General features: G+C 38.4%; 1 protein-coding gene across 1 annotated transcript; it reads left to right on the top strand.

Annotated features, from left to right (window-relative positions):
• The first annotated feature begins 1,456 nt into the window (after positions 1-1,456).
• Positions 1,457-16,727, top strand: LOC104608037 (HIPL1 protein). Its single transcript, XM_088903319.1, has 7 exons — positions 1,457-2,586; positions 2,710-2,867; positions 12,377-13,174; positions 13,251-13,467; positions 15,474-15,652; positions 15,759-16,000; positions 16,118-16,727. Exons 1-7 carry the CDS (start codon positions 2,496-2,498, stop codon positions 16,506-16,508), a joined length of 2,076 nt encoding a protein of 691 aa, XP_088759445.1. The 5' UTR covers positions 1,457-2,495; the 3' UTR covers positions 16,509-16,727.
• The last annotated feature ends 49 nt before the right edge of the window (positions 16,728-16,776 follow it).

The following is a 16,776-nucleotide window of genomic DNA, read 5'->3' as shown; positions in this document are numbered from 1 at the left end:
TTTATACAATTATACATAACAAAGTACAGAAATGGAGGAAAAAATAAAACTTAAAACTACTATAATTTTTTTTCCCGAAGTTCTCTAAAATAAAAAGGATATTCAATTAAAATGCTATTGGATGTGTGAAAGCTATTTTAGGAGCAATTGGATAGAAATTGAATAGAATAACCTAGTGGGCACAGGCTTTAATTGGAGGAAAGTTTTTGTAACATATTCGGAAAAGTACAGATAGGCTCAATGCAGAATTCTGATTTCTACTGTAGAGTTATAAACATTCAAAATGGCAACAATCCACACTATATGTACCAATTCCTATGATGATAGAGAAAACTTGCATAATTTGAAAAGAATGTAGATAAATACAATTACCCAGTAAATTTTACTTGGATAAATAACTTAGGAAAGGAATGAAATGTAAAGTAAAAAATTTAAAATGCTCATATCCACATGATCAATAATTTAAACTTGAAGCTGGAGTAATTGAGAATTGCTGGACAAGAATATGTTACTACGAAAAGGGTAGCCAATAAATTCACAACTTCAAAGTCATATTTAAATTACAAAGACCCTTCCATTATGGGAAATGATAATTACCCCTCCAAACTTTCTTTTACCACAAAGACCCTTCAGAACTTTTACTTTTAAACAAATACCTCTTGACAGATAAATTAGCTGACCGAATACATTAAATTACCAAAATATTCACCCAAACTTTCTCTATTTTTTCCTTGCCCTTTTCTCTTAAACCCTAATTGATCCAAAAATATCTCCATTTTCTCCGAAGGAAGCCAATTAAAATAACAAGAATCATTTTATTGACATAGAAAAACAAGTTTCTTTAAAATTTTTGTTTCATTTCACTGGCATGAAAATTTATCTTCATATTAAAATATAAATGTTATCTACTCATTTTTCCAATAAATTAAGAAAATCCAAACAAAACCATAAATACACATCTATCAAAAAAGTACCACTGACATTTCATTTAAATATTGAATCCAACCAAAAATCTACAAGAATCTATTAGAGCAACTGAGAGGATTTCAATATTATATTTAGAAAACCAATCGAATCATAAATCATTCAAATAAGTAAGAAAAAGGATATATTGAAAATTTAAAAACATTAAAATAACTGAATAAAAATCTTTTAAAAGTTAACTGACCAAACTCTATCAGAGGGGTATCTGTCGTAAAGCAAAGTTCAGGGGAAAATTATTTATGTCCCATAGTAGAACTCAAGGGTCTTTGTCGCAAATGAAACTATGAAAGTTCAGAGTTTAATTGTCACTTACCCCATACCAGAGGGGTATTTGTAATTTACCCCCTTTACTAGTCCATGTTACCGTAAAATCAAGAAAAAGAAAGGTCGAAAGAGTAATAAGCAATCAGCCATCGTCATCGTATTTCGGCGCCTTTGCCATAAATGGTTTGTGGGCCGTGGCTGGCGATCCAGAGAAGAAAGCTTTTACTCTATCTTTGCAAGTGTCGTCAATAATCGTCAATCGTAGGTGGTAAGCAGCAATCCTTAGTTCTTACCAGAAGAAACCAAACCACAAGATGTCAACTGGTTCAGCTGGTCAAAACTCAAAACATGAATAAAAAGCTAATTTTTCAGTTAAAATCCAAGTGTACTTTCTGTACCCAAAAAGAAAATCCCCCTTTTCTAATATTTTTGTTTCTTTTCTCTTTGTGAGGGAGAAGATGATGATATTCGTAGGTCAAATATTCATTTGCTTTACCTTTGAAAATTGTTCTTAAATCTTAGGTTTAACCATTACGAAATCCGGAATGAGTCTACCCATCCAATCATCCGTCAAAGTCAATTCACGTCTGAACGTGTATTCCTTCTTCCCAAGTCTCAACTCAACCATGATCAGGACCCACGAGTTCTTCCCAACCATTAGCAGCTGAAAAAATTAATTTGGGCAAGACGAAACTCTACCCAGAATTCAAATTCAGCTTTTATATATTTATATTTGTTAATGCCTTTTCTTTTTCAACTTCACGGCTTCCTACTCCATTCCCATTAAATTACGCCCCTTAAAACATTGAAATAAGGCTCCCTCTCTTTTGAAACTTCCGCAAGTCAACCATGCCGACTGTCGAGTTCGGCCTTTCAATAATAAAAATAGTAAAAAACTGCCCACCCTTGCATTGTTTTGTGGTGTTGTCCACACAGAAGCCGCAGTCGGTTCCAGCTGTGGAGTTGAAAGAAAGACAAACAATATATACATGTGAAATTTTAAGATTATCAGAGAGAGGGAGACAGAGGGGCTGGGAGAGATTGGTGGGTAGTCGTTAATCAATCTGCAGAGGTATTCACAACCCAGAAGGTGTTTTCCTTGCATTAAGCTTCTCTTGTGGTTGGCGGTCAATTTTATAAACAATGCATTTTTTTTAAGCTTCTTAAATCCCTATTGAAGTTGAGGAAGGCAGAAGGGGGGATTCTCGTTCTTGCTGTTTCTCTTTGACTGTGCGGACTGCAGACAGATGGGTGGTGTTCTTGCCATTTTTCTCCTGTTTGCTCACTTGCTGCTGCTTCCTGATACTTCGTCTTCGTCTCCCTTATGCACTGATTCAAGTGGGTCTCTCTCTCTCTCTCTCTCCACACGTACACACATGATCTTGTACTGTTCCTCTTCCTTATTTAATATACTTAATTTGCAATTCTTATAACGATGTCCATTTCTGTTTCCTGGAATAGGGGCACCTGTTACTCTGAAGACGCCTCTGGCATTCTGTCCATACAATGGAAGCGTCTGCTGCAACTCTACGAAAGATCTGCAGCTGCAGAAACAATTTGAGGCCATGAACGTCTCGGATCCTGCCTGTGCTTCTCTTCTGAAATCGATTCTCTGTGCGGTAAACCTTCATTACCATATAAGTTTGGGACTGTATCAACATCTAAGTTTCAAATTTACATTGATTTCACTGGTAGCAGCACAACGTCATGCTATTTCTTGGGCCTCACATTAAAATACAGTATCTCCAGTCAGTTTACCTTGTTTTGACTTTGATCAGTCTATGATATTTGTTTGTAATTGAAATTCACGGTGAGCATTCCTAGTAATAGATGTATTATTTATTGTTTTCTGATGAAAAATTGAAAGTGAGTTATTGTCAATATCTGTTTTAGTCTTTTTTTGGTGTTTGCCGTTTAGTCGGTTTCACATTACCAGTTTTAATGCTAACTCCTAAAAAGAAAAAGAGAGAAACTTTCTAGGCTTTAGGTGAGTCAGCATTAGCACTGGCCTTTTTTGTGAAACATGACTGGAACTCCTTTACAGAGCATATTATCCAATAGGTAGAGAAACCTGTAGGTGCGCGTCTAGCCTGTAGTAACTTCTCAGTTTTGAATTGAATATGAGGTCAGGGGCCATCCCCTCTCACTCACACACACACACACACACTAAAAGAATGATAAAGATAGAGAAAAGGAAAAGGAAAAACAATCTGTCTTAGAATTCAAGTAGAATTTGTTCATCAAACACACAGGTATTGTCATTATAAATGATCTTGTAGTTGTTGGCAATGATGCTTCAGTGACCATAAAGAATTGTGGGCGGCCAATGGAACCTGTTCTTTCTAAGGCCTGATTTTCTATTTCAGATTAAAAAAAAAAGGTTTTCTATATGAGAATGAAGTATCAAATCTCTTTTCACTGTATGGGCCAGATTTTTCTTGCCATATTGTTCTTTTTAGAACTTTTGATTTCAAAGGAGTAGCTAATTTATCACCTAAAGTTGTATGATGCAACCTCATTGGCCTATGAGGTCAACTACATTTAATAATCCCACCTATATAAAATGAAAAGGAGAAGAAATAGATAAAGAGTTTGATTTTGAGGCAATTCTACCTCCAAGTTTATTTTAATTATTCTTCACCCTGATTACGGTAAAAATACTTTACATATATATCACTGTCCAATACTTCCTAAGTGTTCTCTAAGTTTTCCATAGGCTGCGTTTGGAATCGGTGTAAATCAAGAACGATGTAAACATTTACACCGGTTCAATTTTGTTGGCGTTTGGAGGGAGTGTGTAATCATGCTTCACTCCGGTTCAGTTTTGCGTGCGTTTGGATGGAGTGGAGTTTTACGTCGTGAATCATTGCAAAACGTCATCAAATGTAAAGTTTTACATCGATTATCGATGTAAATACTACATCAATAAAATCGATGTAAAACTTTACACCGGTTGCATCACACTTTTCAAAAATACAACGGTCACTAATCACGGTTCAGTGTAAAAAGTCATCGGTGTACTTTTACACCGATTCCAAATGCAGCCAGAGGTAACAATATAAAAGTATGAAATTTCCTAGTTAACTAAATGTCAAACTTAAAAAGATAATCTACCATACAAATCTATTAGATAAATACTAACTCGTTGACTATCTAGTAACTAAATATGACAATATATATTTCATTTTAGCAACCATTACATTACTTCCCCCTTTATCAGCCTTGTCATTGAGCTTGATAATTGTAAAGATTTTTGCTCACTCAATTTGGTTTTATTAGTTTTATGGTTCGACCGGTGACCCTTTTATCATCTCCTCTGCCATTGCCATTTATCAGAAGGAATTTCTGTGCCGTGCAGTGATGACCAATGCAAAATTTTCATTGCAACTTTAGCAACTTCCATTCTCATTGATTCACCATTTCTGGAAGCATTTACTTTGAACCCTTGCATTGGAACCAGAAACCTGAGTAGCAGACAAGGAATTCACTATCTATAACTCAGAATTTGATAGCTAGAACAATTAGGTCTACATGTTATTGAATATCCATGCCAAAGAAATTTGTACAGGGTTCTGGGCTAATGACTTCTGACATAGAATTGATTTTATTCTTGAGTCCACTTACATAACTACTAACAAGAAATTAATCTGGCACACCTAGAATATGACTAGAGTTCATTTCAAACTTTATTTGATACTCTTGTAATACTTCAGTCTGACTCAATAAGCCCGAGTGCCTCACACACACACACACAAAAAAAAAAAAAGTCAAGGCAGCTCTCTGGCATTAGTCTGTATCCAACGACATTGTTGAATGGCATCACCCGTGGATGGAATGTAGCTGTTTCGACTGCTGCTACAGTAGTCCGAACAGGAAGAAGAAGAAGAAGAAGAGAAGAAGAAGGGTCTGTCGAAAATCTGATGGTTAATCCATCCAGTTGACCCCCTTAATCTATATTAGATTCTAATAATGTTTACAAAGACAGAAATGCCCTTACTTAAGTGTGGGGCAGAGTAACTCTAATAACACTACCACATAAGCAAGTTACTTAATAAACAGAAGAAGACTAAACTACCCCTATTCGGTACATCTTAACACTCCCCCTCAAGCTGGAGAATATATGTCATATAATCCCAGCTTGTTACATAGATAGTTCACTTTCCCTGAGCTTAGAGCTTTTGTAAACAAATCTGCCCACTGGTCATTGGAGCCCACATGTTCTGTATTTATCTCTCCCGCAAGAACCTTCTCTCTCACAAAGTGGCAATCAACCTCGATGTGCTTTGTTCTCTCATGAAAGACAGGATTGGATGAGATATGGAGTGCAGCTTGGTTGTCACAGTACAATCTCGTAGGTTTGTCCATGTGAAACCCAATTTCTTGTAGGAGATTCCTCAGCCACACTAATTCACAGGTAGTGTGAGCCATGGCCCTATATTCGGCTTCAACACTGCTTCTGGCCACAACCATCTACTTTTTACTCTTCCATGTCACAAGATTTCCTCCCAGAAATGTGCAATAGCCTGTAGTAGATCTTTTGTCACTCACTGAGCCTGCCCAGTCTGCATCTGTATACCCAACTACTTCAAGTTTTCCTCCTGGTTTATACAATAGCCCACGGCCTGGAGCTCCTTTCAGATACCTCACAATTCTAAGGACTGCATCCCAGTGAGGTATACGAGGGTTCTGCATGAATTGGCTCACCACACTGACTGCAAAGGAGATGTCGGGTCTCGTGATAGTCAGATAGTTCAGCTTTCCCACTAGTCGTCTATACCTTCTAGGATCTTCAAATACTTATCCTGTATCACTGCTCAACTTAACATTTGGTTCCATAGGGGTCTCAGCTGGTTTTGCACCTAACAGTCCTGTTTCTTCCAATAGATCAAGGACATATTTCCTTTGGCACAGATTCACACCTTGTTTTGACCTGGCAACCTCTATTCCCAAGAAATACTTTAATGTTCCAAGGTCCTTTGTTTGAAAATGATTTTGCAGAAATACCTTTAGTTTGCCAATCCCCAATTTATCTCTACCAGTGATGACAATATCATCCACATAGACCACTAATAAAATCTTCCCAGCTTCTGAGTCATAGCTGAACACTGAGTGATCAACCTGGCATTGCTTCATTCCAAAACTCTTCACCACTTCGCTGAACTTCCCAAACCAAGCACGTGGAGATTGCTTCAACCCATAAATTGCTTTCTTCAACTTGCACACCTTACCACCCTCCCCCTGAGCAACAAACCTAGGTGGTTGCTCCATATATACCTCCTCCACTAGATCACAATGGAGGAAGGCATTCTTTATGTCAAGTTGAAGGAGAGGCCAATCATACATAACTGCCAAGGAAATTAGGACACGAACGGAACCAATTTTAGCCATCGAAGAGAATGTCTCCATGTAGTCCACACCATACAACTGTGAGTAACCTTTAGCGACAAGTCTGGCCTTCAGACGCTCCACACTACTATCTGGCAAGTATTTCATAGTATACACCCATTTACAGCCCACAACATGCTTACCAGGTGGGAGAGTAGTAAGTTCCCACGTTTGAGTATGTTGAAGAGCAGAAAGTTCCTCCTCCATTGCCAACCGCCATCCAGGTGAACTAAGAGCTTCTTGAACATTGTTAGGTATGGAAATAGAAGACAAAAATGAAACAAACTGGCGATGTGAGGTAGAAAGACGAGATAATGAAACAAAATTGGAAATGGGATGGAGTGTAGAACTACGTTTACCTTTCCGTAAGGCAATGGGTAGGTCAAGGTCTAAAAGTTCAGCAATAGGAGCCATGAGAGGATCCGCAGATGAGGTAGAAGCAGGAGGAGGGGCCGGTGTCGTTCAACATGTATACACTTGTCGGATCGGTGGTCGTTCAGTGGTGGCCTGCACTGGATGAGGAGATGAGTCTACTCCAACAACAACCTCTGGAACTGAATCACTGACAGGAAGAGGAAGAGGAAGAGGAGGTAAGGGTGAGAACAAGGGTGCTTCATGACTGGAGAAGAAGGGGACAGACTCAAAAAAGGTGACATCAGGGCAGACATAGCACATTCCGGCAATGGGATTATAACACTTGTACCCTTTTTGAGTCCGAGAGTAGCCAAGGAAGACACATTTAATTGAGCGTGCATCTAGCTTGTCTATTCCGGGACTCAGATTATGAACAAAGCATACACAACCAAAGACACGATGAGTTAATGGAAACGGAGATAAAGTGGGAAACAAGATGGAGAAGGGGGACCGACCATGAAGAATAAAGGAGGGCATCCGATTAATGAGAAAACATGCAGTGAGTACAACATCACTCCAAAACCGTTTAGGAACATTCATGTGGTGAAGCATAGACCGAGCAATTTCAAGAAGATGACGATTCTTCTGTTCAGCCACCCCATTTTGTTAAGGGGTGAAAGCACACGAGGTCTGATGAATAATGCCATGCTGTTCTAAATACTGTTGAAATGAAGTAAGAAAGTATTCACGACCATTATCTGAACGGAGAACTTTGATTGGAACACCAAATTGTGTGCGTATTTCAGCATGGAATTTTTGAAAAATGGAAAATAATTCACTTCTTTCTTTCATTAAGTAAATCCATGTCATTCTTGAACAATCATCAATAAATGAGACAAAATACTTGTACCCATTATAAGACTCTATTTTGATTGGACCCCAAACATCTGAATGAACCAAAGAAAAATGATTCAACATACGACTCTCAACTCTTGGACTGAAGGACACATGACGGTGTTTACCAAACTGACTTGACTCACATTGTAAAACTGACAACTGACTCAACGATGGAACCAACATCTTGAGAACCTTGAGAGATGGATGTCTCAGTCGGCAATGCCATTGTAGAGGAGTAAGGGAAGTCTGAAGTGCAATTGAAGATCCACCACCATCAAGGTAATACACTCCACCAGCTTCATGCCCCCCACCAATCTTCTTCCCCGTCTTGAGATCTTGAAAAACACAAGTGGAAGGAAAGAAGGTAATAGAACAGTTAAGAGTTTTGGTTATTTTACTAACAGACATAAGATTGAATGGAAACTTAGGTACATATAAAACAGATGATAAGGGGACAAAAGCCATGTCAACATTACCAACACCACAGATGGGAGATGAGGACCCATTGGCAAGTGTAACAGTTTGTGATGTGGAGGTTTCAGAAAGAGAAGAGAACACACCTGGAGTCCCGGTCATATGATCTGAGGCTCCAGAGTCAATAATCCAGGAAGGAGTTTTAGATGACATGCAAGCAATACCTGATTGGGCATATGTGGCAGTGGTATGCTGTGAAGTAGTTTGAAGGAATCGTTCATAGTCATCACGCGGAACACTCACCATCTCCCTCCCAGAAGTAGATGTAGATGTGGGAGGCGTTCGGTCTGCCAGTTTACTATCACTAATAGCAACCTCGCCTGGTACAGCATGATTAGCCCATTTAGAGGGAGGGCCATGTAGGTCATAACAGAAATTCACTGTGTGTCCTTCCCTACCACAATGAGTACACTTCCTTGTAGAGTTATTTTTTCCTCTGCCACGGCCTCTCCCTGAGTCACGGCCACCCCGACCAATCAAGGAATTGCCACGACCCCCTCTGGGATGACCTCCCCCTCTTGTACTATGTCCACCACCTCTAGCTGTCACAAGTGCTGATCTATCAGACTGTGTGGGGTTCTCTGTCTGTCCCAAAGAAATTCTACGAAGTCTTGAGAATACTTCCTCAAGTGTAGGAAGAGTAGAGCCCCCCAATATTTGAGCTCTAACTAGTTCATATTCCGACTTCAGCCTCACTAAAAATCTTGTAACATCTAGCTGCTCCCTTTGTTGTTGCTGAACTTGAATATCTGGAGTAAGGGGATGATAGACATTGAGTTCATTCCTTATATTCTTCATGCAGACATAGTACTCTTCTAGTGTTTTGGTTCCTTGTTGTAAATCAAAGTACTCCTGATACAGCTGATATACTCTTGTTGTGTTATCTTGTCCAGAATATAGCTTCTTAGCATGCTCCCATATATCCTTAGCCGTATCAAGGAACATGAAGTTGGCATTGATTTTGGGTTCCATACTATTCCACAGCCAAGTCATGATTTGAGCATGTTCTTGTTCCCAATCATCAAACCCTGGAGAGTCAACTGGTGGCTTCTCATCTCTCACATGCTTTACTTTCTTCTTTGCCTTGAGAAAAACTTCCACTGATTTAGCCCATGGAACATAGTTCTCCCCATTTAGCTTAATTGAGGTCATTTGTACCCCTAGGTAGTCGGAGGAAATTACTACACTAGGTTTCTAATCATTGTAGCCATCTCCTATTGCTGCCATTGTACTCTTTCACAGTTGCCTCTAATTTTACTTCTCAGCTACAAGCTGATTGATGTTGTTCACAGTTTGATATTTCAGCACCTATTGCAGCCTCTAAACACAACAGTGGAAGCACACACTTGTTCTTATTCACACTACTGCTGACTTCACACACTTACGTCCCACATAAGCATTAGTTTACCAATCACTAATCACAAGTAGGCCCTCTTACAACCACTCAAAACAAATTGTGCATCACAAGCACCACAACACAGTCAAATTTGCTGCGCCCAGTTCAGACTTGTTTAACACACTTAAGAGGGCATTACACAACCACAAGGAGTTCGGCAAGGTCACTGCATTCTACCTTACACCACTCGGCCACTTACAGCAGCCCTAACACCACTTAACAACTTACAGCAGCCCTACACCATTCAACAACTTACAGCAGCCCTACACCATTCGGCTACTGCACACACAGCCCTTCCTAGGGCAACTATGAACCTAGTTCTCTAGGTTCTAATCAATACTAACAGCTTCTTGTAGGGTTTCTACCCAGAAATATAAGTAACAATAGAAGAAGAGAGAACCGACCTTCCTTTGAGAATATCAATCAACCATTCACTGCTGAAGTCACTTTCCTTGTTGAAGAAGGTTATGCGCAGCAGAGAGACAAGCTGTAATGTTTCTGACCTAGGGCGAACCAGTTCTCTCCATTGACTGACCAGAAACGAAGGTGAAGAGTCACGAACAATGCTGAGGTGCTTTACCAACTGACGTAGGTCAGGAGCATGGCTCTGATACCATGTTTCGACTGCTGCTACAGTAGTCCGAACAGGAAGAGGAGAAGAAGAAGAAGAAGAAGAAGAAGAGAAGAAGAGAAGAAGAAGGGTGGGGCAGAGTAACTCTAATAACACTGTCACATAAGCAAGTTACTTAATAAACAGAAGAAGACTAAACTACCCCTATTCGGCACATCTTAACAGTAGCCTTCATCACACTTTGACCGTTTGGCACATTTCAATGATCCATGAGCTTCTCGGCCCTATAAATCCAGCTGAAGGATCTTCACCTTTTAAACCTTGGAAATTCTAATGAATCTACTCTCATATAGATAGAGGTGACTGATTCTGTTGATTTTCACACTGGTCATTTTGCTAGGGGACTAGTTGGAACTTAAGTTGATTTTTCCCTTCCTAAGATTTTTTATTGATGTTTCCCTCCTAAGATTTCCACTTCTAAGGACTTGATCCCACTTTCTATAACTTAGATCTGCCCATCCATGTATGACATTTGAACGTTTGTTGCTTGATTGATGACAAAAATCATTAAATCTCTTACCTTGTTCTGTTGTCATCTTCCATTTCCTTCCTTACACCTCAATGAGTTTAAGTTTCTGCAATCCACACATGATCTTGAGCAGGGCCAACTATGCACAAGTGAACTGGGTTCAAGAGAATCTCCAAGGTCTAAATCGTGAGTCCTTGATTCCCATCTGTAATGATCCCACTCAAGGTAAAAAAGTAGAGACCAAAGAAGAAATAGAGCTCTCTTCTTTGGGACAACCAGATCTCCAGATTACTGTTTTATTTAATCATTCTTTACTTCAGTTATAATAAAAACATTCAATATCAATATATAAACCAAAGGTTTGGTCTCTTTTCAGTTCACCCCTCCCAAGACCAGGGATACCCAGGACTTGTAGAGAGAGAAAATTGTTTTTGGTTGTAGTTAGGGTTTTCCTTTAGGGAGAACTCTGGGGGACATACATGGGCACAATTGTGATGTTGGTAACTTTTTGTACCTATGGAAAAGGAAAGACCTGGTTGTAATTTTGAAATAGTTAACTATCAGGATTATTTAAGCCATTGATTGCAATCAATTAGGCTTGAAAGAGTATGGGCAAGGGGATGAATAAGTCAATTGTGGTGTATTCTTCACTTATTTCATAGTGGAATGCTCGTCTTTGTTTCATCTTCCTTTTCTTTATTTTGTTATTTTTCTGGTTTATATTAATCTTGCAATTACAGCTTGGCAAGACCAGCATTGGGTCATGGACCCGTATAAGAAATATATAAGCCACCACCACTACTTCCAAAATGTTCCCTAAGCCTTCCCTCTGTAAAAGTTTGAAGTTTCCTTGTCTTATTTAAAATCCTAAATCAAACAAATCTGCTTGTATCAAGCTTCAACTATGCTAATATGCTTACTAGATAAATTTGACAATATATTTTTTTTATCAGTAACCATTATAATACATAAGAAATACTTCTAATAGATATAATGCAAATTATTTTTTAAAAGATGGTGACACCATCCCATAAGCCTTGTAATAGTTGAGGAGCATAGAGAAAAAAATGGTTGAGAACTCTATCCTTTTTCCTTGGCTGATATAGGGATTCATGGTTTGACTTTTCTCTACTCTTTTTTCTTCTTGATAAATTGTATTCAGATGGTTAAGGATTTAGGTTCTTGTTTTTGAAACCAAATATGGTTGGATGCTATGTAATAAAGGTTCTCCATTTTCTTATCTATATGATATCCACATTTTTCTCACATGCCAAAACTTCTACCATGCTAAAACTATTTCAGGTTTTCTTTAGTTGCTTAATGGACACCTCATATCTTTTTGGGCAGGATACATGTTTCTGCCCTTGTTATTGGTTAAATGACTTGATTTCATCATGATTGCAATCCAATTGATAACCTAATATGCATGCTTGGCACTGTAAGCTTACATCATTGTTGGGTCTGTTTTTATATGTTTAAATTTCTCCTAGTCTCCTCATATCCATATTTTCATGATTTGCAGACATGTGATCAGTTCTCTGCAGAGTTATTTAGAATTGAATCAGAGCCTCGGTCAGTTCCTGTTCTTTGCAAATCTACTATCTCAGCAAATGCATCCCAATCTAGTAGTGCAGTGAATGATTTTTGTGGAAAGGTCTGGGACACATGCCAAAATATATCTGTGTTAAATTCCCCATTTACCACCTCACTGGAAAGTAGGGATGGAGTACCGGGTAATTCAACTTTTTCCAAACTATCCAACCTATGGAAGTCAAAAAGTGATTTTTGTGATGCATTTGGTGGAGCTTCTGCTGATGGATCAGTGTGTTTTGATGGTCAACCTGTTTCACTAAATAATACTGATACTCTAAGTCCTCCAAATGGTGTATGCCTTGAGAAAATTGGGAATGGATCTTACCTTAACATGGTTGCTCATCCTGATGGGTCCAACCGTATCTTCTTGGCTGACCAGAAAGGTAAAATATGGCTGGCAACTGTTCCTGAAGAGGAAACTGGGGGAATATTAGGGATTGATGAATTAAATCCTTTTCTAGATCTAACAGACGAAGTACATTTCGATATTGAGTTTGGTCTAATGGGATTGGCATTTCATCCGGACTTCACAAAAAATGGTCGCTTCTTTGTCTCATTCAATTGTGATAAGGTTAAAACGCCAGGATGCTCTGGAAGATGTTCATGCAATTCAGATGCCAACTGTGATCCTTCGAAGCTTAGTCCTGATAATGGGGCTTCTCCATGCCAGTATCATAGTGTGATCTCAGAATATACTGCTAATGGTACTGCATCCGAGGTTTCCTTGGTATGTATACATACATCTCTTGGTATATGTTTGTTGCACTTCTCATTGGGACTCTAATGGAATGATATTTTTCTAGGCAACAAGGGCCAATCCAATAGAAGTGAGAAGGATATTTACAATGGGCCTGCCATTCACATCTCATCATGCAGGGCAGATTCTCTTTGGACCTGCAGATGGGTATCTATACTTTATGATGGGGGATGGAGGAAATAGTGGTGATCCTTACAATTTTTCTCAAAACAAGAAATCCTTGCTAGGAAAAATTATGAGGCTTGACATAAATAATATACCAAGTGAGTATTAAAGCAGAATAGCTTGTCTAATTGTCTGTCTAGGGGAAGATTGTTTTAGTCAGAACTCAGAATTATCTACTGCTTTGTGCATATTCCTTTCTCTGTCAATGTGATTTTCTGTCCTCAAAATCATACTTTGTTTCCTTAGCAAATTGGATCCTTTGGTTATACTTTTTTCACTTAATTCATCTTGGATTTGACGTTTCATTACTAGTTCACCTTGAAGATATATGTATTTGAAGGATGAGAAAACAATAACAACAATAGCAACAACTATATATAGCACTGAATATATTACCAAATCACTCCTCACTAATGCCAAGTTTATCTTAATTGCACAAATATAACCTTTCATGAAAGCTGCCTTTAAGTTTGGTTGCATGCTTTTATTTCTGATTTAAGATTCCTAGTCAAGCTACTTGTTTGTCGTAATTCCTATATTTATATTGGCCATGCTCATAGTATATGTGCTACTTTGTGATTTTCCAGTAAGTGCTGTATTGGCCATTCTCAAGCCTTCACCAGTTTTACCACCCACAAGCTAGTTAGCATTTTTCATGAAACCATGCAAAATGGAAGGGAACAAATCAGAAATGCCACTTAATACCCAAGAAAAAAAGAAATACCACTTATACCCGCAGAGTTATTGGTTATATTTTTTTGTTCCATGGAAGAAGAACCAAATAGGAAATTCTGTGTTCAACAGAGTGGAGTAATTTCGGGTTCTGTTATAAAGAAACTTCTCTATATGTTTCTTCTGTTTCTGTTCTCCACAAGTACCCCAACCACAATGGGCTATAATTTTGAATTCCTCCTCTGTTCTTTTTTTTTTTTTTTTTTCTCTCTCTGTAGGAACCAAGGATTGTACGCTTAGTTGTAGTTTCTTTTCCCTTTTCCTTTGGGGGTGGGGTGTGGAAACAAGGAAAACTGAAGCATTTATGGCTCCCTTTGCCTTGATGTTCTTTTCTTTTGTTTCTGTGTGTGTGTGGGGGGGGGTGGGAATAGGAAAGCTATTTAGTATTCTTTTTCATCTTTATCCTTGTTTGTTTGTGTGTTTTACCATTCTTACATGATACTGGAAACTCCTATCCTTCATGCCTTTACCTTTTTTCTATTTGTTCTTTTTTAGTAATGAATTGCTTCGCCTGAGAATAAATTTGCACGGAGATAACTTGATATGAATTAGAGATTCCTAGAAACTAAGAGATGTATTTCAGTCTCAGTGTCTGCAGCGTCCCTACATTGTTCCATGTCTGTTTACCCTCTATTCCTTTCAACAAAATAATTTCAAGTATTCTTGATTTTGTGTCTCCATGTAACAGCTTACTTTTTTGATAATTGTGTTGGAATTTGTTGTTTTTTTTTCAGATATTGCATCTCCAATTACTTTGCACCAATCCATCTTCTGATCTGTATGGAAACCTTTATTTGTTTACTTATATTTTTTTTAATTGCTACATTTGGACTTTTTATTTTTATTTCTTTACTTTTTCTCAGTCTTTGCAGTCTCCCCCTAGTTTCCTACTAGTTCATCAACTTACACTGTCTGCCATATGTCAATATAGACGCAAACAATTACTTGTAGATTGTACCAAATGACCTTTCTTTTGTCCCCTTGGTCAATAATCATTTTATCTTTCATATTGATATTGCTGCTAGTCATTAGCCATTGACCTGATTGATCCCGAGGATGGTCAAATGTTGATTTACAAACCCCCTACTTTTTTTTTGTGGTTTGGTCAATCTTCTAGTTAGGATCCATAAACTTGTAGTTCCTTTCCCTAAATTTGCTGTGTTATCTATCTGTATGCCATTAATATGCTTTCTTACTTCTGATGGTTTAGTTTGGAGTTTATGTATAATGTATTTGTTTGTTTGTCTTGTGTGCATGCGAATTCATGATTTTTCCATAAAGTGGGATTAAGCAACCAGCCAATTTTATTGTTTAACTCAGCATTTGCACTTCATTTATCAACATTATTTTTATTCCTGCCATCTATTTCCAGGTGCAAAGGAAATTGATGCCCTTGGACTATGGGGAAATTACTCCATCCCTAAAGATAATCCATTTTCTGAAGACAAGGAGTTGCAGCCTGAGATTTGGGCCCTGGGATTTAGAAATCCTTGGCGCTGCAGTTTTGATTCAGAAAGGCCTTCATACTTTCTCTGTGCAGATGTCGGCCAGGTAGAGAGAATCTCTTTCTTGTTGTCTTTGACATTTCTTTATCTTTTGCTATGTATCTTTCTTGCTACTGTATAATGGATTTCAATTTATATTTATTTACTTGCAGGATCGATACGAAGAGGTGGATATTATCACAAAGGGTGGAAACTATGGATGGCGTGTTTATGAGGGCCCCTATCTTTACAATCCTCCAAAATCTCCTGGAGGAAATACGTCTGTGAATTCAATAACTCCTATCTTCCCTGTAATGGGATATGATCACTCTGCTATAGATAAGAATGTAGGATCTGCATCAATTACTGGTGGCTACTTCTATAGGGCCATGACTGATCCATGCATATATGGAAGGTGAGTAGGATTGGTTTCAACTTGTTTGAAAAATGACATTTCTTTAGTTTCTAGTTCATTTGTGCACAGAAACTGAAATTTCCCTATTAACCATCCTAAACTTGAATTGAATTTCAGTTATCTGTATGCGGATCTATATGCTGGTAATATGTGGGCTGGTAGTGAGACCCCAGAGAACAGTGGGAACTTCACTACCCACCTTATATCTTTCAATTGTGCTCGTGACTCTCCAATCCAATGCACTGCTGGATCAGGAAGCGCTTTGCCTGCTTTGGGTTACATATTCTCATTTGGTGAGGATAACAAAAAAGATGTCTACATATTAGCCAGCAGCGGGGTTTACAGAGTTGTTCGTCCAAGTCGCTGCGGTTACACATGCTCGGAGGAAAATTCTACAGCTCCTGGAACTTCTCCAACCCCTTCATCTGGGAGTTGGTTGGTTGTCCCATTCAACAATCTGGTGCAGTTCTGTTGTTCATTGTTGGTTGTACTGGGTCTTGTATTGTGAGCTCAAGTTAGGTTGTTGATTTGTTCTCCAGTTGTAACAGTGTCATATCATCTACTCAACTCAACTAAACTCGGCCTTAATCCCAATATTTGGGATCAGCTACATCATGAATCTTGTCTCAATTTTTGCCTTTCAAGAGCCATGTTTTGTGTCAAGTTACAAGACCTTGGATCATTTTTTTAATTAATTCAAACCATGTTTCCTTTGGTCTTTCCTTTGCTCTTTTAGGGCCTTCTCCTACTCGCACCAATACATTAACTTCGTCTTA

This window comes from Nelumbo nucifera, chromosome 4, assembly GCF_055504915.1.
Source record: "Nelumbo nucifera cultivar China Antique chromosome 4, China Antique-T2T, whole genome shotgun sequence".
Taxonomy (NCBI): Eukaryota; Viridiplantae; Streptophyta; class Magnoliopsida; order Proteales; family Nelumbonaceae; genus Nelumbo; species Nelumbo nucifera.
The sequence above is the reverse complement of the archived record's forward strand: the minus strand, read 5'-3'. Positions and strand labels throughout refer to the sequence as shown.

Bases quoted from the DNA above. Each gene is read 5' to 3' on its own strand.
- LOC104608037 (XM_088903319.1), top strand. From the start codon at position 2,496: ATGGGTGGTGTTCTTGCCATTTTTCTCCTGTTTGCTCACTTGCTGCTG. The intron at 2,587-2,709 runs GTGGGTCTCTCT...TTCCTGGAATAG, and splicing joins TCCCTTATGCACTGATTCAA to GGGCACCTGTTACTCTGAAG. The intron at 15,653-15,758 runs GTAGAGAGAATC...ATTTACTTGCAG, and splicing joins TCTGTGCAGATGTCGGCCAG to GATCGATACGAAGAGGTGGA.